Genomic DNA, 26,329 nt, shown 5'->3' with positions numbered 1-26,329 from the left:
CGGAGTTTGCGCCCAAGGTCTGCCTTTTTAATTAATTCTTATTTTATGTGCATTGATATTTTGCCTGCATTGAGGCATATATGAGAGTATCAGATCCCCTGGAACAAGAGTTACAGACAGTTGTGAGCTGCCATGTGGGTGCTGTGAATTGAACCTGGGTCCTTTGGAAGGGTAGCCAGTGCTCTCAATGGAGGAGGAGCCATCTCTGCAGCTGCCCGCCCCGCCCCCAATCAGCAGTTTGTAAGAGTATAGCTCAACTGCACTGGGAAGTTATCTATCTTGGGCAAGTTGACCAACAGGGCACATTCACACTCAAGATAGGAGAAACATCCTTGTGGCTTACAAACTAAAAACATCAAGTTGTTCTTGAAATGTCCCAGGTGTAGCAGATAAGAATGAGTTTACTTCATTATAACTCTATTATAACTGGCTACTGTTATTTGTTTACATGTCCCTATGGGAAAACATATTTTTGCCACATGTGTGGCTTGCATGCCCTGTGCAGCTTGCCCTAGTGATTGTACGGTGTACTCATATGATTCCTCTTAACCCTCAGAGTGTAAACTGTCTGATGCTCTGAATAAAGTTGGCTACTGAGTGAGTCTTTAGTCTGCCTCATTTTCAGGCTCCAGTTTCCCCGTCACCTTTAGAATGGTAAACATTCTTCAACCTCTTAAGCTTCTTAAAAAATCACTGCCCTCCCTGGGGGGGAAAAAATCTAATACCATCACTCTGCTAAAGGAATATAGCAATAAAAGTTTCCTACTGACATACAGCAGTACCCACAACCAGGGCCTTACCCAGCCTTCCTCAGTAGATGGGAATTAACACAGCAACCTACAGCTAGACACTGTGCAGAGAGAGACTCAGGAGCACCTAACCTGAAATGTAGTATCTTTATCAAAGCCCTTCTCTCAGGGGTCAGGGACCTTATGCAGAAGAGGTGGCTGAAAGAGACAGAAGATGGTGGCACATTCCTTGAATCCCAGAACTCATGAGGCAGAGGGAGCTGGATCCCTGTGTTCAACTCTAGAGCAGTTCCAGGGCAGCCAGGTCTTTTAAGAGAAACCTTGTCTTAAAAAAGGTTAAAAGAAAGAAAGTCTTAAAAAAGGTTAAAAGAAAGAAAGAAAGAAAGAAAGAAAGAAAGAAAGAAAGGAAGGAAGGAAGGAAGGAAGGAAGGAAGAGAAAGAGAGAGAGAGAAAGGAAGAAATAAAGAAAGAAAGGAAAGAAAGAAAGAAAGAAAGAAAGAAAGAAAGAAAGAAAGAAAGAAGAAAGGAAGAAAGGAAAGGAAAGGAAAGGAAAGGAAAGGAAAGGAAAGGAAAGGAAAGGAAAGGAAAGGAAAGGAAAGGAAAGGAAAGGAAAGGAAAGGAAAGGAAAGGAAAGGAAAGGAAAGAAAAATCTTAAGAGCCAGAGGTATTGGATCACTCCAAGAAAACTGTTTTCCAGACCTGACAAGACTATTATACATATGGACTCATGGAGACTGAGGCAGCATACACAAAGGTACAGATACAGACCAAGTGGGATTCTGGCACTGAGACAGGGAAGTGGACACAGGGACCCACTCCTAACCAAAAAATTATTTAAAATTGATACTCACTGACAAACAGAAAGTCAGCTTTCTATAATGGAGTGTCACTGGGTATATCAGTGACAGGTACCATGCCCAGAAGTTGGCCCACAATGAACCCCATGGTTTGTGTGTGTGTTTGTTTAGTTTTGGCATGTTTTGTCTTATTTGTTTCTTGTTTTGATTTTTGCTTATGTTTTTGCTTTGTTGAGAGAGAGACAGACAGAGAGACAGAGAGACAGAAGAGTTGAGTGGGGGAGATTCTGGGAGGAGTTGCAGGAGGAGAAAACATGACCAAAATATATTACATGAAAAAAAAAACCTGAACAATAAATAAATATATCACTGCCTGCTAAGGCACAATGGGCTAGCTCAGTAGCAGAGTGCTAACATGCTATGGACGAGCCCTGGGCTCAGTCCTTGGCATCATAAGAAAGTAAGACCCCGAAACTTTGTGGAGGAAAACTTCAAGATTTTATTAAAAGAAGAAAACAATGCATATATATCCTAATTCTCAGGGGAACAGCACCAGCAATGTCACCAGCAATGTCACTACTCAAAGAAAATCATAGTTTTGCTGGGCTTGGCCTCTTGTCCCCACTCAAATGTTTATGGAAAAAAGTCTGGAGCCGCTGCCAGGCGTCCACCTGGGCCATGGCATGAGCCCTAGGCTCCCCTCCAAGGAGGATAGGCTTATCAAAATAGCTGTGGGGGGCAGCTATGGACCAAGGGATGTAAGGGGGTTCAATGTGGTGTCCTGTTTTGGGGTAGCAGACAATCTGGGGCTTCTCCTTCCCGTGCGCCTGCAGGCGTTTGGAGGCCTCTCTGGCATAGAACTCGCTCTTCCAGTTGTGGTCGTCCTGACCTACGAGGAACAGGAAGGCCGTGTCAGACCTTTCCAAGGGGATGAGGCTCTTCTGGTCTGGAGCTTCTAGAGGGACATTCAGGATATCTATAATATCTTTAAACCCATCTTTGGTCACCTTGATCCTTTCTAGGTGCATGCCCAAACCAGGCAGACTCTCTTCCTTGTAGTATAATGTTGAAATAACGTTGACCGTGGCGCCATTGATTACGACAGCGGCCGTGATGCCTTTCAGGAAAGAAGCCATGGAGAGGGAGAGTTCAGCCCCTTTGGAAATCCCTAGCAGGCCAACTCCTGGACCCTTGACCTAAGAAAGAGACAGAGAAAAGAAAGGGATGAAGCACACCTAGAGGGTGGGACAGTTAGTGATACCAACCCACGGATGCAAGGTGGCCCAGAGCCTGAATCTCCCTCTACCATCCTGGCTTTCTTCAGATCACTATCACTAGTGTTAAGATGAGGCTCACAGTCCCCAGGAAGCTCAGATGAGCAATAGCAGGTAAATGCCTAAGCAAGCACATGTGTGTCAAAGAAAGCACATGGACAAGTTAAGAAAAGCTTAGCTGTTTTTCTGTGGTGCTTTAATACTTTGGGGGGACACTGCATTCACACAAGGTGATGTTATTAATGTGAACCCAGGTGCCATTCTGTTATGAATAAAGCTCTGAGTCCCATGTGTAAGCATGGAAGAAGGGAGACTGTCTCAGGGTTACCATTGCTGTGATGAAAGACCATGGCCAAAAGCAACTTAGAGAGAGAAGGGTTTATTTACCATACACTTCCATATTAGTTGTCCATCACTGAAGGCAGATAGGACAGGAATTCAAACGTCGTAGGAACTGGAAGCAGGGTCTTCCAGGCCAATGCACAGGTCAATGAGGGGTGCTGCTTACTGGCTTGCCTTTCAATGGCTTGCTCAGCCTGCTTTCTTAGAGAACCCAGGATCACCAGCTCAGGATGGCACCACCCACCATGGGTTGGCCCTCTCACATCCTTCACTAATTAAGAAGCTGCCCCACAGGCTCACCTACAGACCAATCTTAGGGAAACATTATGGTCCCTTCCTCGTTAACGACTTTAGTTTTGTGTCAAATTGATGTAAAGCCAAGGAATCCATGTAGATCTGACCCATTGGTCATTTCCTTCTGTGTCGGTTTCCTCAAACGTGTAAGTGGTAGTGGGCACTGAAGGGTTTACAAAACCATAAGCTTCCAGAAACGGCTCTACCACTTCTCACAGGTGATCTTTCAACCTTTGCAACGTGAGGCCCCTCCCATCACCCCTCACTTGGGCTAGTTTTCATCAACGGCCTCTTAGTTTCCTTGTCAAACTGAATGTGATTCTCTTGTCCACAGCCATCCCCGCCTCGGCCCATGCTACACTAAACTCATGTGGACCTAACTTTGTCTTACATATTTGTTTCCAGCCGTGATTAACCCCTCTATTGTTTGCCAAATGAATGTTGTGTTTAGTGAATGGCGGCAGGTTCTATATCTCAGGGACTTCACATGAGTCATTTTGTCACTTAGTGCTCAGAAAAAAAGCATAGGCTGGAGACACACTCACACAAATCAATGATGCTGCTAAGGGACCCCAGCCCACCTTCAGTTTACCTCAGCCCGATCTTAGCAGTCACTGTGCCCTTATCCCAAATGGCCCCTTTCTGGACCAAACACAACATCTGCTATTTGTCCGTGTGTTTCTATGATCAGACTGTCAACCAACTCTATGCTTTAGGAGGTTATCTTAGTTCAAAAACTTACTTTTTTTTTTGACATTGGAAAAGACCAAATATATGGGGCTGGAGAAGTGTGGCTCAATGCTTAGCGCCCATATGATAGTCATAACTTTCTGTATCTCCAGGTCCAGGGGATACAAATCCCTCTTCCTCCCCCTTATAAGCACCTGGCACACACGGTACACAAACATGCGAGCAGGGAAAATACTCATATACATAAAAACTTTTAACAACAAAATTTTAAAAATCTAAATATTTGACTGTGTCTCAGAAACTAGGTTGAAAGTCCCGCCTTGGTGGATGGATAGCTCTAAACCAAAAGACTGAAATAATAGCTAACCTGAGGGTGACTGAGCAGGTAGGTCACAGCTTCCTCAAAGTACTCCAGATGAAGGATGTCTATAACCTTAGGGAGGTCATCATATTTATAATAAGCCAGAGCCATGACGGCAAAGCCCTTCCCAGCCAGCAGGCTCGCCCGATACTCCAGAAGGCCACCTCCAACTCCAAAAAGGTCTATGATCCCAGGAAAGGGTCCAGTTCCTTAGAGAGACACAAGAGGGGGAGACGGTTTATCATTCACTCAGCAGCATTTGCCCAGAGGATGCATCGAGGATGTCAGCTGCTGCTGAATGCTGCAGCTCGGCCCTTCTTTGTACAGATACCCCTGGATCCTCCCAGGCTTCTGATTCCAATTTCCCAGCGCCTGTTCCATTATATCCCTAAATCAAAGACCTTCCAGTATGTCTCTTTCCTACTTAAACCATCCAGAATCTTTTTTTTTTTAATGGTGGTAATGAAAAGGTCTAATTAATTGAGCTTTCAAAGTATTGTGATGCCAAAGACTATAATGGATAGATAGTCTTGAAAAATCGAAGAAAGGAATTCTAAACTGTTGGGTAGGGTCTGCACAGTCTATGCTACGGCTTGTGGTTTTCAAGATCACCATCAAAAATAGTCAAGTCAGGTTCACATTTACTGGACTTCCTTGTAAGTTCTTAGATTTTAAAAAGAACTATTAATTTGTATTTCATGAGTATGAGTGTTTTGGCTACATTTATGTGTGTGCCTGATGCCCATGGAAGGCAGAAGATGAGGTCAGATGCCCTGAATCTATAGCTGTAGACACTTGTGAGCTGCCATGTGATCTCCGGGCAATCTTCCCAGCCCCAAGGTCTTAGACTTTTGTTTTGTTTTGTTTTGTTTTGTTTTGTTTTGTTTTGTTTTGTTTTTCAAGACAGGCTTTCTCTGTGTAGCCTTGGATGTCCTGGAACTCACTGTGTAGATCAGGTTGGCCTCCCAAGGCATGTGATACCACCACCTAGCTAGTGCCTGGATTTTTACAACTGGAGTAAAATGTAATTAGCAAGGACCAAGGTCACTATTTTTCTAAATTGGGGCTGTAGAAGAAACAACCTGTACTGTGCATAAAGTGTTGATGAACATTAAGGGTGTTGCCTTTTTTCAGTGGCATTTTATGTCTTTATTAATGTGTATTAATTTCCTTTGTTAAAAATTCTGAATTATTTGTCTTTCATTACATATGTATATATATATGTATGCACACACATACACACACATCTTACTATGTGCATGGTCTTACTGTGTCTCTTAAGCTGATCTGAAACTTGCTATTGTAGCACAGGATAGCCTTAACTTTGTTGCAATCTTCTACTTCACAACTGTCCCTCCTTCCTTTTATCTTATCCTTTGTCTCACCAAGGTTTGTCTATTTTGTGTTTTCTTAGTCTGCAACAAATTCTTCCTGGTCTGATGTTTAAAAGGGCTCATTCTTTGTTGTGATCATTTTTTATTCATTTGGGTTTTTTTTTAAGATTTATTTTTATTTGATGTGTGTGGGTGTTTAGCCTGGATACACATCTGTACCATGGGAATGCCAGGTTCAGAGGAGGATACTGGATTTCCTGTAACTGGAGTTGCAGATGGTTAGGACAGCATGTGGGAGTTGTGAACTGAATCTAGATCTTTTGCAAGAGCAGCAAATGCTACTAACCGCTGAGCCATCTCTGCAGTCTGATTTCTTAGCATCGGTTTTTAGTTTCTGTGCATTAATATCTTGCCTGCATGTCTGTCTGTCTGTGGAAATCAAATCACTGACAATTGTGAACTGTCACATGGGTGCTGTTCCTCTAGAAGAGCAGCCAGTGCTCATAACAGCTGAGCTATCTAAGTAGCTCCAGACTGATTTTTAAAATGAGCTTATATGCTAAACTTTATTTTTGCTTAATGGTGAATACCTACTCCAACTATGCAAATATACCTGCTTGCTTAGAAAAGTTAGATCATTTTATACATATGTCTGTAAATTATTTCTTTCATAAGCCAACAAACACCATACATTTTTATGTATTCCCACACTGTACATGCATTCAAATGGAATCAAAATGGAGAGGGTGGTGGCACAATGAGCAGGACTTTAATCCCAGCGCTTGGGAAGCAGAGACGGGCAGATCTCTGGCCAGTTCAAGGTCAGCCTGGTTCAGTTTAGCTAGGCCTACCCAGATAAATCCTGTCTCTAACAACAAAAACAAACAAGAGGCCTTCATAGATTCCTACATTTTGATTGGTGGAGCCATGCTTGCCTGTCTGTTATCATGCTTCTGGACCTCTGAACTGTAAGCAAGCCCCCTCTATACCCAGTAAACTCCTCTGTAAATTGTGTTGATCTTGGCGTCTTATCACAGCAATAAAAATAGTAATCAAAGCATAACAAAAACTCTCCCCACTTTCTCCTCTCCCCAGTCACAAACTGGGCAGGTTAGAAGGCTAAGTACTTAACAACTCTTGTTGCCCTTCCAGGGACCCAAGCTCATTTCCCAGCACCCATGTTGGGCTCACAATTGCCTGTAACACTAGCTCCAAGGAATCCAGTATTCTTTTCTGGCTGCCTCGGGCATATACACTCAAATACACCCTAAATCAAAGTTCTTTTAAAGCACGTTTGGAAACATCAAGAAGGTGTGTTATTTGGGCAGACATACATAACCTCTGAATTGATGAAAGTTATAGGTCTATACGATCCCCAAAGATTTACATAATGGTTAAAAGGTTGTCAGGTGGGCAATAAGTGGCTATTTTAGAGGCTAAGGATAGTCCCAGATCATCTGGCTTTGGTTCTGCAACATTCCAGGTGACCACAATCAAGAAGTCCTCACCAATCTGAAAATCATGGATATCTCTTAGAAGGCCCTTTCCCACTGGTGGAATTTTCCGTGTTACCACATAAATATGTAGCTATCCTATTTTAAGGCCGTTTGCCAGAGAACCATCTACCTCCCTTCCATCTTCTGCAGCAACATTGGAGCCATGGAAACTTGCAGCACTAAGCGTTAACTGATGTTTAGGAAACAGAGCGTCCTTGTATCCTAGGATGATCTTCAAACTGCTTTTCATCAGCCTTTCAACAGTCAAAGGGTCACGAATGTCACTGGCCAAATTCCCTACAACAGCTCTTTGTGAGTCCCTCTCAAAACTGTGGACTTGGCCCTGGGAAAAAGTTACCTAGGAATCAGCTAAGAAACAAAACTCCCTGGCACTCTGCAGCCACACTTTCAGATTCTGGACTCTCTGAGTGGCAGTAAAGTCCTGCAAGTTAGAAAGTTCCCCGGTGCTTGGGCTGGCTCACGTTGCCTGAACAACACATGCCAAATGTGAACCTGTGCACAGCCACCCATGGGTCTTAGCACAGTTCAGGTTTCTAGTTCTCTGGGCTTGGGGGAGCGCTGATGCTCTACTTTCCTAAGCAAAGTCAGATGCTGCTCCTGCGGTGATCTCCCGTTCAGGACAAGACTCACCTAGCCACAAACCCAAGTCCTAAATGCTTTTCCAGGGAGCCCCTTGAAAAGTATGGGAGACAGGAAAGAAGGGGACCTTGCGCTGCACCCCTGAAGCATCCCAGGCTACAAGCACAGGAGGGAAGGCTGCTCACCTGGGGGCAGAAAGAGCGTGGCGCGCACCCGGCCCTCGCGCACGGGCACGCGCCGCACCCCGGGAGCCATGAAGTGACGCTCGTGCACCGCCCGCGCCAGCAGCCGCCCGCCGTCGGGCTCGTGTCCGTCCAGCACCTCCAGCTCCACCACGAAGGGCGTCTGCACGTCGCGCTTGATCAGGCGCCAGAAAGGCCGATCGGGCTCCATGGCCCAGAGCAGCCCCATGGGCTCGAGCCCCGAGAAGCTGCCGCCCAGCGCGGGCGTGCGCGCCAGGTCCAGCTCGCCGTGGGAGTCCGCGCGGTAGCGCGCGTGGGCTCGGAAGAGCGCGCCCTTCTCGTCGCGCAGGGCAGTGCGCAGTGTGACGGGCTGCTCCGGGGCCAAGCCGCGCACAGCGATGCTCAGCGGTTCGTCCCAGCAGCTGTGGCCCGTGGGCTCCAGGCTTACTGTTGGCACCATCCTGACAAAGTGAAAAATCAGGATACTGTCGGGTGAATAGTGTCTCTCGACTTCTGGAGGCTGTGACCATGAACCCTTATCCTACTTGTCTGCGTTGGCAATCGAGGTGCGAAACTCTCCAAAATTTAAGGGATGCAGTGACCTTTATGCCGAGGAGCTAAGCAATAGTAGTAATTACGTTTTCCTAGGTGATGTTGAAATACAGGGACAAGGACTGAGTTGCAAGGATCACTGTCCCCGACCAATAGTTTTACTCTGATCTTGTAACCCTGAGAAACTTGGCTTTGAGCATTTCTTTCTTGGGTTGTCACTTACTCATGCAATCTGGAAAGGAAGCGAGATCCGGAATGCATGAGGAGTCAGGTCACCCAGGTGAAATCATGACTCAAGCGGAGCTAGAGCTCAGGAAGGCAATAACCTGAGTCTCCAAGGGCAGTGACCTGATCTGGAAAAAAAAAAATTATAGGGACAATTTTATGGACCAATCAGTGGAAAAGGAAGGTTATTAGGATATGGGGGAAGTGAACCTATTTAGAAATTGTTCTTTGGAGCAATTCCCATCTGTGTTGTAATTAGTCAGCCCTTCGGTTTACAGATTTCAGCAGAGGCAGCTCAATCCACTCATAGATAGTTCCCAGATAGACCGAGCAGTCCAGTTCAGTAGTGTTGGGATAGCAAACAGGAGTCAGCAGCAGTGGCACAACCTAGCAGAGACAGCCAGGTCTCCTCCAAATCTACAGGAGTCAGCGGGAGGGATCAGGACCAGCATGGATGCCAGGAAAAGTTCTCTACTTGCCTCTCTTAATGAAGCGAAGATTAACAAAGAAGCCTTGCAGAGCTAGCTATGCAAGCTCGACCCTTGTCACTGCCCATTGGGTCCTTTTAATACTCCCTTCAAACATCACGTGTCCTCCAGGGGCCTTGCCTCAGCACGTGAGTCTGGCATCACTCTGCCAATCAGCCCTAGTCGAGGAAGCAGCAAGGAGCTGCCATAACCCCTCCAGAAGGTTTTTGGTGTGTTTCTCTCTCTGGAGTCATGGCAAATGGAGCTCAGCTACACGATATAAGACGAACCAACACATGCATGTCATTAGCAAAGAATCCTTCATCACGTGTCCTTTCATGTGCTTGCTTAAGCAGAAAGTCCTTTCTCCTGTGTCAGTGAAATATCCCTTCATGTGTTTGCCCTAGCAAAACACCATCTGACACAACTGACTTTCCAAAGAACCCATAAATTTCCACTTCAGGTAATACCTGATGTGTCTCACAGAGACTTTACAGTACACCAGCAGGTGATTCATGGGGTCCTTGAGTGACTGACCTGAGTCACCTTTAGTTAACTGGCAGATAGGTCTCCTGGTTGCTGCCTTGTAGAGAGAGACTCTTGTACTGTATGGAGAAATGGCCCATCAATAAACATGCTGTTGGCCTATTAGCTTAGGCAGGAAATAGGGAGATGGAAGTTCTAGGGTAGAGAGAGGATTCTGAGGGAGAGACAGGCGTGGGAAGAGGGATTTGCCCCAGGAATGCTGATGAAAGCTGTGCAGAGGTAACCAGCCCTGTGGCAGGACTTAGCTTAGAATAAATGTAAGAATAAATAAATGTAATAAATAAATATTAAGTTATGAGCCGGTCCGGGAACAGGCAAAGCTTTGACCTAAGCATTTGAAAATGTACTTAAGTCTCAGAGTGGTCGTTCCTGGAGCACATGTGAGGGAAAAAAAAGCACATAGAAAACTTGTAACAAATTCTCCCAATAATGTCTGGTGGAAATAAGCTCCCAATACCCTCTTCCCTTAAAATGGTGTTTAACAGGTTAATAAGGGCCTGTGGCTTCTGCAAAAATGGAGGGGTTTGTGTCTTCCAATTATACAACTCACTGGTAGAGAGAAAGAGGCATAAACATGAATGGGGAAGAAATTGAACCCCCCCACTCCACCCCTGTCCGGTGGGACTGCGGAATCTCTCTCTCTCTCTCTGTCTGTCTCTCTGTGTCTGTCTGTCTCTCTGTGTCTGTCTGTCTGTCTGTCTCTCTCTCTCTCTCTCTCTCTCTCTCTCTCTCTCTCTCTCACACACACACACACACACACACACACACACACAGCCAGCTGCCTGGAGCAGGTAGGAGAACACATACCTCCAGAAACTCGGTCCTTCTCCCTGTGGTGGTGCTGAAAGAACTGGCAGAAGTTTGGGGTTTCCCTAAGCAACCTCACTGGCCCAAAAGGACTTGGGTCCCCAACAAGAGGGTCTCACACCAGAGAAAGTCGTTTGTTACTACAGGGAAACTGGGGGTTACAGTCTTGGCTTAAGAACAAACAAACTGCCTGTGTAGTGGTAACAACAGCAGAGCCATCTGCACAGGGTTTTTAAAGGCAAAAGCCACATCAGGGCATCTCTCTTCTCAGCTGCAGGGTGGCTTCACAAGAGCAAGCAGTTTAACAGAAGCTAAAAACTAATTTGCTAAACCTGAAACGGCCTCTGCAGGAAGAATACAGGATGGAGGGACCTGAGCACTGTCTTGCTCGGTCACAGGGAGACGGAGACAGGAAGATCGTTGGGGCTTTGCCATGGACCACCCCAGCTGGGTATGGGTGTCCCTGGGATGTAGGTTCTTGAAGCAGGTGGGTAAAGATTTGGCTGTGACAAACAGAAACAAACACAGAGAGAGTTTGAATCTGAGTGTATATTGCAGCTCTCAGGGAAGGGTTTCTATACACAGAGAAACAGCCGTTACAGCTCTGAAAAGCCGTGTTCAGTGAAGCAGTACAGTAGAAGGGGCATTGCAACCATCATCTAGGACTTCAAAATACAAAATCAGCCAGGCAGGGTGGCGCGTGCCTTTAATCCCAGCACTCGGGAGGCAGAGGCAGGCGGATTTCTGAGTTTGAGGCCAGCCTGGTCTACAAAGTGAGTTCCAGGACAACCAGGGCTATACAGAGAAACCCTGTCTTGAAAAACCAAACAACAACAAAAACAAAAACAAAAACAAAAAAATCAAAATACAAATTCTATCCAAATCTTACAACTTTAAAAAGGGTGTTTTCAATAAAACATCCAGGTAGAACGAATATTGTTATGATCATTTGGTATATCAAAATACAAAAATCATCTAAGGCTAGTGTCAAATTCCCAAGAACAAGCTAATGAATGTGTGTGATCAGTTACTGTTTGACATCTAGCTCCTGTTTTTCTGTAAATATTCAAAATGTAAATTTAAACTGTTTTAATTCTTTTTATTTAAGGCTTTCTTAAACAATATACCAAAACCTACTTCTGATGACACACCTGCAGCCATATAAAGTATTATTGGTGGGAAAGTTTATATTTATCAATACTATCTTATTGATTATCTTATTTATCAATACTATCTTCATGATTTATGAAGTGAAGCGCTGGTTTGTGGAGATGTGGTCATGTTTCGTGACTCCATTTCAAGGGATGGTTTTGTAGCAATAATACTGGCTTAAGATCTTAGTCTAGGCTATCAGGAACACCTCGTATATGGGAAAAAGAATACAAAAAATAAAACAAATAAGTTGCCAAGATAATTATGGCTCAATAATTTTTCTCCAGGAAAGAGTTCCACAACCAGTTGCAGGAAGTGTCCCACTTTTTTTTAATTTTTAATATTTTTTATTACGTATTTTCCTCAATTACATTTCCAATGCTATCCCAAAAGTCCCCCATACCCCCCCCCCCACTTCCCTACCCACCCATTCCCATTTTTTTGGCCCTGGCGTTCCCCTGTACTGGGGCATATAAAGTTTGCGTGTCCAATGGGCCTCTCTTTCCAGTGATGGCTGACTAGGCCATCTTTTGATACATATGCAGCTAGAGTCAAGATCTCTGGGGTACTGGTTAGTTCATAATGTTGTTCCACCTATAGGATTGCAGGTCCCTTTAGCTCCTTGGGTACTTTCTCTAGCTCCTCCATTGGGAGCCCTGTGATCCATCCAATAGCTGACTGTGAGCATCCACTTCTATGTTTGCTAGGCCCCGGCATAGCCTCACAAAAGACAGCTATATCAGGGTCCTTTCAGCAAAATCTTGCTTGTGTCCACCTTTTGAGGTCAATCTCCTCACTCTGTGGAACTTGTCACACAGATCCTACTGGACGTGGCATGGCAGGGTTTGCTGGTCCAATCAGTCTAACCAGTAAGCCCCAGGTCTCAGTGAGAGACCCTTTCTCCTGAAGATTAACCTCTAGCCTTCAAAAGCGCGCTCGCGCGCACACACACACACACACACACACACACCTTTCTTTCTTTTTTTTAAGGAAACAGACAAAATTATGCATTTTCTCAGTTAAAGAGCATAATTTTGCTCTTTAAGCTCTCACCTTTCTTACTTTCTAGCCCTCCTTCTCTCTCTCCCTTACCCCCTTTCTCCACATGACCATGGCCAGCCTCTCTCCTACCAGCCTCTCTCTCTTTCTACCTTCTCCCTTTCTCCCTACCTTTCTACAATAAAGCTTTAAAACAAAAAACAAACAAACAAACAACAACAAAAGAGCATCGTCTCCATGTGGGAAGGCGACTTCCTGGCACTGTCTCCTCCCTGGGCAGGAGCAGCTACAGGGCACCATGTAGCCTCTCCTGGCAGGGCGCTGATCACATGGGGCTCACAGTTCATGCCCTTCTTTTGCACGGCGCCAAACCTGCTGCGGGCTCCCAGGATGCTTATTCCTGTGTGCCTGGGCAGTTTTGTTCTCACTGGGGTGGACCAGGCCAGTTTCTGCAGGCCGAGGGGATCTGGGCACTGTTCTTGCTCTAAAGTCACGACCCAGGTTCATTCCTCAGCCCCTTGCTCCTTGGCTTCTGTAAGAAGATTTGTATGGTAGTCATCACCCAGATTCTAGAAATGGGCATTGCTCATTCTAGGGAGGTTGTTATGTATGGAGAATTATTCACCTCGACATGGCAGCAACTTTCGAAAGGTAGAAAGAACAGATTTCATATTTTGGGTTTTTTTTTCATAAAAAAATGTACTTTTATTTCTTTATTTGGAATTACATGTTTATCAGAATTGTTAACTCTAAGTATCTTTAAATACATACATATATATGCATATATATGCATATATATACATATATATATATATATATGTATATATATGTAAGAGGGGCTGGAGAGATGGCTCAGTGCTTAAGAGCACTGGCTGTTCTTCCTGAGGATCCAGGTTCAATTCCCAACAACCACCTGGCAACATCTGTAACTCCAGTGCTGGGATTTGAACTCAGGTCCTCTGGAAGAGCAGTCAGTGCTCTTAACCTCTGAGCCATCTCTCCTGCCCCTCATATGTTTTCTTATACAAAAAAAAAAAAAAAGTTTAAGTGTAGAAGACATTTGTTAATATCATCAGCTACGACTATGTTTCATATCACGTTTAAGAAAACAAGGGTACTTGAATTTACATTTAGCAAGTGATGACTCAGCATTATAACCTACTTTAAAATAACTCAGATTTTATACATCATTTAACATAACTCATCATTTTATAAAAAGGCAATCAGTCCATTTATAAACATTTATCTAATGTATGTTTCCCTAGTGTGTTTCTTTTAAACAACTTTATCTTCATCTAATGACAATTGCAATATTAGGCAACTGTGGTCATTCTCTCAAGCTTTTCACTGTCACGGTAAAAACAACCCTGTAAGTTAAATTACTGTAGTTGAGAAGCAGGAAAAATGACTATGGGATTGTTTCAGAATTTTTGAGAATATGATCCTGCAGGACAGCAAACCCAGGAAAATGTATTTGCCATCAATAATAAAGACATCTTCATTCTTGTTTTGTTAACAGATTTAAAATCAGCTCAGTTAGAAAAATTTTCTTAATTCTATGTGAACTAGAAATAATTTGGGGTTAATTACTATAATCTTAACAATTTTAACTTCTGTGAGTGCTCATTTATTTATAAATAGAAGTTCTTACGAAATTTTTAATGAGTGTGTATTTTTATTTTGTGTGTGTTGGTGTTTTGCCTTCTTGTGAGTCTGTGTACCACATGCATGCAGAGACCACAGAGGCCAGAAGAGGGCGGCAGATACCTTGGGATTGGGACTCCAGACTGGATGTGAGCTGCCATGTTGATGCTGGAAATTGAACCCAGGTCCTCTGGAAGAGCAGCCGGTGTTCTTAACCACTGATCTCTCTCCTGCCCTTCTTGGGGGATTTTGACGTGAATATACAACCAACATACCGCAAGTGAACAGTACCACACATAAATACATAGTATCACGATGGTATGGCTTTCATTTCGAAATTTAATCATGAGCCAAGGTAGCAAAACAAAAAAACAAGAAATATAAAATTACCCGTTTATAAAAAGACAATTGAATCCATTATATTTCTTACAAAATGGGAGGAGTGGAGGTTATCTCTTCATATGGTCAAATTTTAATATATTAATTTGTCCTATAATCTAACCTTTAGAAGGATGTAAACTATTTAGTTAGTTAGTTAGTTATGGCAGCGCTCATAACATGCTGCTTTTTAACACCTGCCCCCCCTCCAGTCTCAACTGAGCTCAGTGCTTAGCTTAAGACATTGTGTCTTGGTAATTTTTTTGCCTATAATCTTAATCATACTCTCGTATCACTGAAGCATACTGCCTTTGTTAGTGGAGGTAGAAGGAAACTGAGGCAAATGTGTGGGGAGTCCAGTGGCTATTTTGATTGGTGAGTTCACTTCACTCAAAGGATGGCCCTTAGCTCCTCAATTCTGCACATAGGGCTTTTGGCCAAGGTAAAGGCAAGGTTTTTCATATATGCTCTCTAGGTTTCAGCCGCACAGTGGTGCGTTCCGGTAGCTGTAAGATCAGCAGCTGCGGAGCATCTTCCCGGTTCCGTGTTAAAGGATTCCTTGTTGGCTGTGCAGCTCGGGGTAGGCAGTCGGCTGTTCATAAGGAAATGCTCCAGTCAAGTACAATGATTCCACGTTTGCGCATGTGTGAGGAGGTACCAGGACAACGTACCGGGACAACGCCCACCTGCCACGCCTCGGGGGCCCATTGGAGATCGTGTGCTGTGCTCGCTGAGTTTTCCCCCCCGAGTTGTTTTTAGGGCAGGTGCATTGGGCGTTAAATGCTTTTAGCCCCTTTCCTATTGGGCCGCACCAGCATTGCTTCAGAGACATGTTTGTCTCCCTGGGTTTGTTTAGTGGCTCCTCCATCCTCCTGTCCTTGACGAGTGTCCCCCTCCCCCGCCCCGAGAGCTGTGCAGAAGACAGCATTTCAGGCAGAATACCGGTCTTCTCCCTTCACATCTTGGGTGCGACTATAAAGTACCATGAAATGAGAGGGTTGGGTAAAGTCCGCTCTTCTGATAGGCTACTGCTGAGCGGCTCTTGGCTTTCTCAACGGTGTGCATTTGGGTCTTTTATAAGGTAATGGTTTCCTAAAATGCAAGTATAAATTATATCAACCCTTTCCTCATAAACCTTGAAGGTCTGTCCTCTTCTGCCCAATTAAATACATCTTTATGCCAACTTAATGCCGTCTGTCATATGGGCATGCTCCTTACTGGAACTCACTTGAGTATTTCTATCACAGACTCTCTGGGCCTACCATTTTCCAATTCTTTTGTTGTATTTTTGAGACAGGGTCTCATTATGTAGCCCTGGATGGCTTGGGACTCACTATGTAGATCATCAGGCTGGCCTTAAACTCATGGAGTCCCCAACATGGGTGCTGAGAACAAACTCCGATTATCTGGAAAAGCAGAAAGTGCTCTTAACTGCTGAACCATCTCTCCAGACCCTATTTTTGAATTTTAAGGAGAAAAATCATCAGGAATTGGTTACTTTAAAAGGAGTGCCAGGGGGCTGGAGAGACGGCTCAGCGGTTAGGAGCACTGAGTGCTCTTCCAGAAGTCCTGAGTTCAAATTCCAGCAGCCACATGGTGGCTCACAACCATCTGTAATAAGATCTGATGCCCTCCTCTGGTGTGTCTGAAAACAGCTACAGTGTACTTACATATAAAAAAATAAATTAATCTTTAAAAAAAAAAAAGGACCACCAAGAGCATTGGATTGTGGTATCTGCCTTTAATTTCAGCTCTCAGGACACAGAGGTGGGCAGATATCTATGAGTTGAGTTCAAGGTCTACATAGCAAGATCCAGGCCAGTCAGGCCTACACAGAGAGCCCCAGTGTCAAAACAAAACAAAACAAAACAACAGCAGACAGCTATAGTGTACTTACATATAATAAATAAATAAATCTTTAAAAAAAGAAAAGAATAAAAAAACCAAAACCAAACAACCCTCCCTAAAAACCTAAAATGAGTATGAACAATAGGTGGCGCTGGAGAGATGGCTGAGTAGTTAAGAGCTCTACAGGGTAGTTAGTTTATGGCTGCTTGGAACTCCAGTTCCAGTTCTGGCCTCTGAGCATTAGGCACACACACATTAAAACAAAAATTCGTTGGTGTGGAAGTGGGAAGGGAACAGGAAAAGGTAGGCATGGTTGCATAGGCCTATAATCCTAGCACTCAGGAGGCTGAAGCTGAAAGACCATGAATTTAAGGACAACCTGGACTACATAGTAGTTTCAGGCAAGCCTGAGCTATACAGTGAGATTCTACCTCTGAAACAACAGCAACAAACCCTTAATATTCTTAATAAAAGAATATTATGCCGGGCGTTGTGGCGCATGCCTTTAATCCCAGCACTCGGGAGGCAGAGGCAGGCAGATTTCTGAGTTCGAGGCCAGCCTGGTCTACAAAGTGAGTTCCATGACAGCCAAGGATATACAGAGAAACCCTGTCTCGGAAAACCAAAGAAGAAGAAGGAGGAGGAGGAGGAGGAGGAGGAGGAGGAGGAGGAGGAGGAGGAGGAGGAGGAGGAGGAGGAGGAGGAGAAGAAGAAGAAGAAGAAGAAGAAGAAGAAGAAGAAGAAGAAGAAGAAGAAGAAGAAGAAGAAGAAGAAGAAGAGGAGGAGGAGGAGGAGGGAGGAGGAGGAGAAGAAGAAGAAGAAGAAGAAGAAGAAGAAGAAGAAGAAGAAGAAGAAGAAGAAGAAGAAGAAGAAGAAGAAGATGATGATGATTAAGGAAACAAGACATGTTAACCATCGAAGTATTTTTATTTTAAGCATATCTAAGGCTTAAGAAATGCTTATTATTTTGGAACTATGTGTACCTAGTGATATTATTATATACATGCTTACCACTGTTAAAATTACTTGCATAGTTAAATAACATTTTATCAAGGTTTGAAGCAACAGAATCTTGTATCCCTACGCATAAACAGGAACCTAACACAATTTGTTGGCTCAGAAAAAAAAAATCCTTATTTACTCAAAAGAAAAAAACAAGATGTAAACTGAAGTTCCTTTGAAATTTGATATTTTTGGGCTCTTACTAGTTGGTGACTAAGGTAGTAATTCCATCCCAAAAGAACAAACTCACCTGTGAGGTCACAGCACATTTGATGTTAGAGTTGTCCACTGGTAGTTGTAAGCATTTGATACAGATGGCAAATCTGCAATGGCTGACATTTCTCGGATACAATAGTATTTCCATATAATACACGTATAACCTTTAAGTCACTTGCAGACTGCTTAAAATGTGAACTACAGCATAAATGCCCTCCGAGTGAGTGTGGTGTGCTGTGTAGACTGTAGCATGTGAAAGTCTGTATACATAAATCTCCAGTCAGTGGAGTCCACAGGACAGAGCCCACACAGGACCATTGTTTATGACTTTGTTTGTATTTCAGGTAGGGTTTCTTTGCTCTCTGTGTAACCCTCGATGTCCTGGAACTCCCTCTGTAGACCAGGTTGGCTTCCAACTTGCAGAGATCTGACTGCCTCTGTCCCCACTCCCCACTCCCCACTCCCATCCTCCCACTCCCAGCCCCAGTGCTGGGATGAAAGGTGTGTGTCACCACCACACAGATGTTTACTCTTTCAAACCATGTATTTTTATTCATGTGTGCTTGTGTGTATATGTGTGTGTGTACACATGTGTATGGGTGCCCAAGGAGGTCAGACGAGAGCTCTGCATCCCTTAGAGCTGGAGTTACAGTCAGTTGTTCTCGTACCTGGACCCAAACTTGGGTCCTATAGGAGCAGTGTGTGCCCTTAACTGCTGAGCCATCTTTTCAGTTCCTGTCGATGTTTGTCTAAACAGCATGGAATCATTTGTTTGTTTTTAATCAGCAATTTAGCAAGTAGTCCTTGAACTCCAGGGATGTAGCAGTGACTTGGTCTTTCTTTCAGCACTACAGCTCGCTGGGAGACTGAGTTTCCGAAAAACGGCAGTTTCTGCAATGCCTTATGTTTTCTGTATAATCACTCCCCTTCAAGACTTATCAATAAGGCCTGCAGCTGAAAAAAAAGTTGGAGGAGGGAAAGACTCTACATTGATGTAAAAGAGAAACACACACACAGTGGAAGCTTCCTCAGGAGAGAGAAGCATCAGAGATCTTAAATAAAAATCACAGTTTTGCTGGGATTGTCTTCTTTTTGCCATCCAAATGATTGTGGAAAAAAGTCTGGAGTTGCTGCCAAGCGTCCACCTGGGCCATGGCATGAGCCCTGGGCTCCCCTCCCCAGATGACAGGACCACCCACCAGGCTGTTCAGGGAAGCCTTACACAGTGGGAAGTAAGGAGGCTCAATATGGTGGCCTGTCTCTGGGTAGCAGATGATCTGGGGCTTCTCCTTCCCGTGCGCCTGCAGGCGTTTGGAGGCCTCTCTGGCATAGAACTCGCTCTTCCAGTTGTGGTCGTCCTGACCTACGAGGAACAGGAAGGCTGTGTCAGACCTTTCCACGGGAATCAAGCTCTTCTGGTCAGGTCCTTCCAAAGGATTGTTTAGAAGATCCACAATGTCTTTGAGGCCATCTTTGGTTCTCTTGACTCGCTTGGTGTTTATGCCCACGGAGGGCACAGTCTCATCCTTGTACTGTAAGTTTCCGCCGATGTTGGATATAGAGCCATTGATGATGACAGCGGCTGTGATATTTTTCAAGAAGGAGGCCATGGCAAAGCCAAGTTCACCCCCTTTGGAAATGCCAAGGACCCCGACTCCTGAACCTGTTACCTGAGAAAGATACATTCAGAAAAGAAGAAATATGAGCCCACACAAAAGGTAGCACAGTGAGGGTTACCCACTCCTGGAAATCGATCAAGTGGCCCCGAGCCTGAGCCTGACTCTATACCATCCTGCTTTGCTAGGGTGACTGTGCCAAGCTCAGTTGCCTGCCACTCGCATGAGACATCACAGTCAAACCCGGAACATGGTGCCGCCATAAGCAACATTCAAACAAGCCAAGAAGCAGTTTACTATTTAGCCTGAACCCCCTGATACAGCACTGCCCTGCACTCGACAGAAGTTCACGGAACCGGAGAAGTGTGAAATCGAACCCAGGTGACACTCTGCATGTAAGGTGACAAGGTGCGCACAGACACACTGAGGAAGAGCCTACTCTTCAAAGAAAACGCTTTCTTCCAAAAAAGTAATAGTTTTTCCTCCAAAGAGCGTTTGAGGTAATTAAGTAGATGCCTTGCAGACATTGTGTCTCTGTGCTTTATAAAATCATAATCAGCCACCTATGAGTCAAAGCGGAATCAACAGAAGCCACCCGGGGGAGATTCTGGCTCACAGTTCATCTCGTCCCGTGTTTACTTTCTTCCTAGGATTTAAGTGGTAATGGGTCCTGAAATGTTTACAAAGTCATAACTGCTGGACTGATCTAGACCATTAACAGCAGGTAATGTTCGTCTTCAGAATGAGGCCCCCCCCTTATCTTGCTTGAGTGATTCCCCATCTCTGCTACTTTCGTGAACATGGAATCTTGCCATCACGTTTTCTCTAGCGCCCCCCCCCCTGCTGTGCCCCTGCTGTGTCTATGCTCACGTGTAGACATGACCTTGTCTTCTGGCCATGCTGCGTCTACATCCTCTAGTGTTTGCTGAATGGGTGTCTATAAGCTTCTCAGGAAATGCCAGGCATATTCTAACACCTCACAAGTATGAGTCCTTTACTGCTCGTAACAAAGCTGGAAGGTAGACATGACATCACGGACACAAGACCGTGACATGGCTAAGGAGATGAATGCCTATGACTCGTCTTTACTACCTCAGTGTGGGCGGGAAATGGACAATGCAGGAAGAAACTCTCTCTTCTCAGCAACCTGGGATGGTTGGTCACCCTATGAGCAATTCAAACTCCAAGGAATCAACCTTCCCATGGCCCCCTGAGATGATCCCAGGTAAGGAACCTTTGCTCTATAGATTTGGAAAGCACTAAATATTATTATAAACCTTCAAGTTAACTAGGTTACAGATCCAACTTTGGCTCGAGGCATTTAGGACTCCACAAGCTAAACCAAAATACTGTAACAGCCAACCTGAGGGTGACTGAGCAGGTAGGTCACAGCTTCCTCAAAGTACTCCAGGTGGATAATGTCCATGTCCTTAGGGAGGTCCTCGTAGTTGTTATAAGCCAGAGCCATGACGGCAAAGCCCTTCCCAGCCAGCAGACTCGCCCGATACTCCAGAAGGCCACTTCCAATTCCAAAAAGGTCTATGATTCCAGGAAAGGGTCCAGTTCCTTGGAAAGAAAGAAAGAAAGAAAAAAAAACCTACCACTCTCTTTCAGACTTAGTTTCCAAATGCCTTGGTATCTTATTCTTTAATGAAAGGGGGGCAGGAAGAAAGATGTGGAACATCCAAGTCTCTTTCTGTTTTTAAAAATACGCTTTGTTGGGTGGTGTATTCCTGGAGATCTAGGACCTTACCTTTCCTAAAACTGCCAGATGGGGGATCTGCCCTCCCTCGGTGGCCTAGACACAGTCCTGTGGGTGACCCAGGTGTTCTGAGGTCGGCAGCACAGGGTTAAATGTGGAGCAGCCCTGAGTGGCCAGCACCGGGACAGAGTGGCAAGGCACCATATGTTCTTGAACCAATGGCTCAGACTAAGTCTCTTTCCTATTTTGGCAACACAGCATCTTTTTTGGAACCTTGCATCTCAGAACTGGGTGGCTTGAGCGCCCAGGTTTTGTGATATCAAACCATCACTGGCCATCTTGGACTCCTCTGGAAAACAGATTCTCCTGCAAAGTCCACACTTTCTTTTTTTTGGGGGGGGGGAGGGGGTGTTCGAGACATGGTTTCTCTGTGTAGCCCTGGCTGTCCTGGAACTCACTCTGTAGACCAGGCTGGCCTCCAACTCAGAAATCCGCCTGCCTCTGCCTCCCAAATGCTGGGATTAAAGGCATGCGCCATCACTGCCGGACAAGTCCATACTTTCTGTGTCCAAGGCTTATCATTGTCAGTTGCCACCAACACCAACAAATGGCAGCTACATTTCTTCTACATTGGCTATAATCTCCTAGGATATTTTTTAATTGGTGTAAAATGCATTTATTTATTTAGAAACAGTGTCACATAGCCCAGGCTGGTCTCTATAACCTTGAACTTGACCCTCCTGCCTCTGCTTCCCCATTGCTGGGGTTGAAGGAAGGGGCTCCGGCATGCTAGAGAACCACGTGACTAACTAAGTTAAATGTAGCAGAGTGTTAACTTTGAAGACTCCAGATGGTTGCTTTTATTCCCAACTGGGTGATGTGCTTTGTATCCTGGGTCACACACCAAGGAATACATGGTAATTTACTGATCCTTGAAGTTGATGCCTTTCTTCTTTATATTACAGTGCTGTTAAATTCTGTAAAGCCCAGGAGCTAGGACTCTGTGTACCAATTACATGCCCAGGTTATGTATATTGTTTATAAATACAAAACTATTGATCTAAGAACACTGACATCTTACATTCCTGAATTTTTTTTTCACACACCAATATATCCTTCACACCAGCCCACCCTCCTCCACCACTACACTTGGATTCACCTCATTTTTGATGGTCTCAGAGCGTCTGGAAAGCTGGCTATAGATAGAAACACTTTATTCTCTCCTGGGCATCTGAGTTGTTTTCTTAGATACCACAAACACTCAGAATTTGAGCAAGAGAGTATCCTGGAGGTGGACCTGCTACATCAAAAGAACATTCTGGCAGCTTTTAAAAGTGAAGCTTTTGGAGTCGGGTGGTGGGGGCACGCTTTTAATCCCAGCTCTCAGGAGGCAGAGGCAGGCAGATCTCTGAGTTGGAGGCCAGCCTGGTCTACAGAGTGAGTTCCAGGACAGCCAGGGCTACACAGAGAAACCCTGTCTCGAAAAACAACAACCAAACAAACAAGTGAAGCCGGACCCAGGGGCTTGCATTGGTTCACTGAATACAATATGAAAGTCAGGGGATGATAGGAAAGGGACCCCAGGTCTCAGGGGCTGTGGGGCAGGGAGGAGAATGAGGACCGCCCAAAGGATTGTAAACTGCAATGAACAAGACAATGGTTTGTAAATGAAGCATTACAGGGTCCTTAGGAAAATCGACCTTTAAAAATAGTGGGTTTGGGGGGGGGGGTGTGGAGGTGGGTGTGGGTGGATAGATGCCTTAGTGGTTAAGAGCACTGGCAGCTCTTCCAGAGGACCTGAGTTCAATTTCCAGCAGCCACATGATGATAGCTCACAACCATATGTAATGATATCTGACTCCCTCTTCTGGTGTGTCTGAAGACAGCTACAGTGTACTTACATATAATAAAATAAATAAATAAATATTTTTTTTTTAAAAAGTGTTCTGATTGGGAGGCAAATTAGGCCTTTAGACTAAAAACTGAAAGGAAACACAGTTGCCTATGAGGCCTGTAATAATAACTTCCCACGGAAGAGAGACTTTTTATTATGGAAAACTTTGAGTTCTTGATTTCTTTGCTTGTTGCTATTTAAATATGTAAACAAGCAAACGCATTAAAGCATTTTAAAGTTTTTAACCAAAGAACCACAGTCTCGGTTTTCCACATCGCTTCCCTATCCTAGAGCTATATGACGGCAGACAAACTTGCAAAACTAAATTTTACCTATTCTATAAGTACTACTTTCTTAATCCTCAGACCCTCACTAAACTGCCATTTCTGTTGGCATTTTAAAGGGATATGAAACAGTTGACCAAATCCCCTGGAACAGCACTCTGAGATTCTCTGTACTTAAGTCTTTCTCAAAGCTGTGGCTCTTTTACCCTGGGAAAGAGTTACATCAAAATCACCTAAGAAACAAAACTCTCTGACAGGCCACACGCGCACTTTCAGATTCCAGATTCTGAGCGGTGGCGCCAAAGCCCTGCAAATCATAAAGTCACCCAGTGCTTGCGCTGACTTTGCCTGAAGGGCTGTTCTTGAGCAACAGATGTCAAACGCGAACCCCTGCACAACCACCCATAGGTCTTACTATCAGAGTGCAGATTTCTAGCTTACAGGGCTTTGGGGGAACTCGGATGCTCTAAGGTCCTAAACTCCTGCGGTGACCTTCATTCACTTCAGGACACGACTCACCTAGCCATGAACCCAAGTCCTTAAGGCTTTTCCAGGGAGCCCCCTGAAAAGTGTGGGAGACAGGGAAGAAGGGGCCCTTGCGCTGCACCCCTGAAGCATCCCGGGCTGCAAGCACAGGAGGGAAGGCTGCTCACCTGGGGGCAGGAAGAGCGTGGCGCGCACCCGGCCCTCGCGCACCGGCACGCGCCGAACCCCGGGGGCCATGAAGTGACGCTCGTGCACCGCCCGCGCCAGCCGCTGCCCGCCGTCGGGCTCGTGTCCGTCCAGCACCTCCAGCTCCACCACAAAGGGCGTCTGCACGTCGCGCTTGATCAGGCGCCAGAAAGGCCGATCGGGCTCCATGGCCCAGAGCAGCCCCATGGGCTCGAGCCCCGAGAAGCTGCCGCCCAGCGCGGGCGTGCGCGCCAGGTCCAGCTCGCCGTGGGAGTCCGCGCGGTAGCGCGCGTGGGCTCGGAAGAGCGCGCCCTTCTCGTCGCGCAGGACAGAGCGCAGCGTGACGGGCTGCTCCGGGGCCAGGCCGCGCACAGCGATGTGCACCGGCTGGTCACAAAGGCAACCACCCGCGGGCTCCAGGATCACAGTAGGTGCCATCCGGTTCGGGTTCTGGGTGGTAAATGCGTGCATTGGTTCTGATTGTGGCTCTGGCTTTGTGGCTTTTAGGCCTCCCTGGACTTGCTGTTACAGCTTAAAGTGTTCCTGGTTCTCTTAGAGAGAGCCTCTGTGATAAGCCCGTTAGCGTTTGTTAAGTACGGGAGATGCATAATGATTAATCTTGTCTTACAACTTGGTACGTGTTGAAATCGTGTTTAAAAAGAAAGATTGGGAAAGATACCGCTACAAAAGTCTGGATTGTGCCAAAGCATATCAGGGAACTGTCATTCTACTGATCCATGCCAAACAAGCCCTTATTCCCTTACTCTCCTTACGCCCCTTCCAAGCCTCTTTCTAGTCTTTGTGGAACCTGGAGCCACTTCTGCTGAAACCAGACTGATTCTGCTCCTTAATTACATTCCAGGTAGCGGTGCCGGTGGTGGTGGTTGTTTTGAGATAAGGTTTCCTCACTCTCAAGTTGACCTTGAATTTTCTATGTAGCTAAGGATGGCCTGAATTTCCTGCCCCCACCTTCCAAATGTTGGGAATCAGGGCCTGCCTGCACCACCAGCTCTGCGCTCGTCCGGTTCCTTGTCAAGATGTGTAACCATTTGTCCTTAACTGAAAAGGTTTCCTAGAATGAGTCAATGGGCAGGGAGTTGGTGTTTTCCAGCTCAGCTGAGAGAGAAAGTTCAAGCAAACTGGGTTTTTTGGAAAGGTTTCGTAAATAGACGTGTTACAAAAGCAAGGGCAACTGCTCTGTAGAAAGAGAGAGCAGGCATGTTAGAGTTGGGAATAGAGGGAGAAAAGGGCTTGCAGCTGGGCGAGAGACAGCTAAGTTGGGTCAGGGTTGGCAGGTAGACAGGCTTCTCCGAAGCTCCTTCCCCAAGAAAGACAAACAAGGCCTTGTGGCTCATTAACAGAGTCTTGCTTCTAATGGAGCTAATTGTAGCTGACTAAGTTTTAAGGGTGGCTTCTAAAAAAAAAAAAAAAAGAAAGAAAGAAACAAACCAAAAAACCCCAAAAAACAAAAACCCAAAACCAAAAAAAACATGACCTAATCCTATTCCAGACTGCACCTACTATAAGCTAAATATGAGGTAACCAAGAAAAACCACAGCTATGTCTTGGTAGCTGTGATAACTGTTAACTCTCCATAGACAGAAAAGGAAAAAGGCCCGTGGTCACGCTAGAGCTAATGACATAAGGCAGAACCAAAGAGAGGATAAATAACATGACTAGCCGACCCCAGAAAGCTCCAAGACTAGCCAGACCGTGCAAGGTTGGAGTAGTGCAACACTTACCAGCAGACAGACAAGGTCAAGAGCTAATAACGGCAGAAGTCAGAGATGGACAGAGAAGGGCTTCAACCAGCCCTAACCAGGCAAGCATAAACAGCTTTTGAGCTCCCTGATTGGACCAGGTGACTGTGCATAGACTATGTGCCTTCCAATGTTCAACTTTCCCATACTCAGATAATCTACCTCAGTGTTGGTCCACTGTCTGTGTTGAGTCCTATAAGAAGTCCCTAGATAAGCTCAAAGAATTTGATTTTCTTCTCTTGGGGAACCTCTCCGGAATTCTGCTTTCTGCTGTATTTCATCTTTATTCTGTCAGCTTTCTACCTGTAGTAATAAAATTATTCCTCAAGCGTTGTCAGTGAATTTCATTCTTCAAGTTTCTGATAAGTCAGGGAGACAGCCCCCCCCCCCACTCCCCATTGCCACAGCGCTGGTTGCACTCACAGGGACGCTCCTGCGTTTCCATT

At 45.2% G+C, this 26,329-nt stretch overlaps 2 protein-coding genes and 1 long non-coding RNA gene across 9 annotated transcripts in view; 1 reads left to right on the top strand and 2 right to left on the bottom strand.

Moving 5' to 3' along the window:
• Positions 1-2,021: 2,021 nt before the first annotated feature.
• Positions 2,022-8,969, bottom strand: Acot5 (acyl-CoA thioesterase 5). Of its 4 annotated transcripts, none has more exons than XM_006515693.4 (4): positions 8,895-8,969; positions 8,123-8,580; positions 4,514-4,716; positions 2,022-2,742 (listed from the first exon to the last, which is right to left on the bottom strand). In XM_006515693.4, the coding sequence occupies exons 1-4, from the start codon at positions 8,930-8,932 to the stop codon at positions 2,137-2,139; spliced, it is 1,305 nt and encodes a 434-aa protein (XP_006515756.3). In that variant the 5' UTR covers positions 8,933-8,969; the 3' UTR covers positions 2,022-2,136. The 4 variants fall into 4 exon arrangements, with proteins under 4 accessions (XP_006515756.3, NP_001334346.1, NP_663419.3 ...); NM_001347417.1 differs by lacking the exon at positions 8,895-8,969 and having other exon boundaries at positions 2,026-2,435; positions 2,554-2,742; positions 8,123-8,722; NM_145444.3 differs by lacking the exon at positions 8,895-8,969 and having other exon boundaries at positions 2,027-2,742; positions 8,123-8,721.
• Positions 8,970-17,645: 8,676 nt separating this feature from the next.
• Acot3 (acyl-CoA thioesterase 3) lies at positions 17,646-25,902 on the bottom strand. Of its 2 annotated transcripts, none has more exons than NM_001346701.1 (4): positions 25,866-25,902; positions 24,105-24,573; positions 20,935-21,137; positions 17,646-19,625 (listed from the first exon to the last, which is right to left on the bottom strand). In NM_001346701.1, exons 2-4 carry the CDS (start codon positions 24,559-24,561, stop codon positions 19,020-19,022), a joined length of 1,266 nt encoding a protein of 421 aa, NP_001333630.1. In that variant the 5' UTR covers positions 24,562-24,573; positions 25,866-25,902; the 3' UTR covers positions 17,646-19,019. The 2 variants fall into 2 exon arrangements, with proteins under 2 accessions (NP_001333630.1, NP_599007.1); NM_134246.3 differs by having other exon boundaries at positions 18,481-19,625; positions 24,105-25,320; positions 25,866-25,895.
• Gm40474 overlaps positions 24,269-26,329 on the top strand; it is a 35,451-nt gene continuing 33,390 nt past the window's right edge. Inside the window, exon 1 of one of the 3 annotated variants that reach the window (XR_872870.2) lies at positions 24,269-24,550. This is a non-coding gene — a long non-coding RNA (predicted gene, 40474). The remainder of the gene's footprint in view (positions 24,551-26,329) is intronic. The other 2 variants (XR_872871.3, XR_003950094.1) reach the window with 2 other exon arrangements.

This window comes from Mus musculus, chromosome 12 (genome assembly GCF_000001635.26).
Source record: "Mus musculus strain C57BL/6J chromosome 12, GRCm38.p6 C57BL/6J".
Taxonomy (NCBI): Eukaryota; Metazoa; Chordata; class Mammalia; order Rodentia; family Muridae; genus Mus; species Mus musculus.
This window is presented reverse-complemented; position numbering and strand designations above follow the sequence as displayed.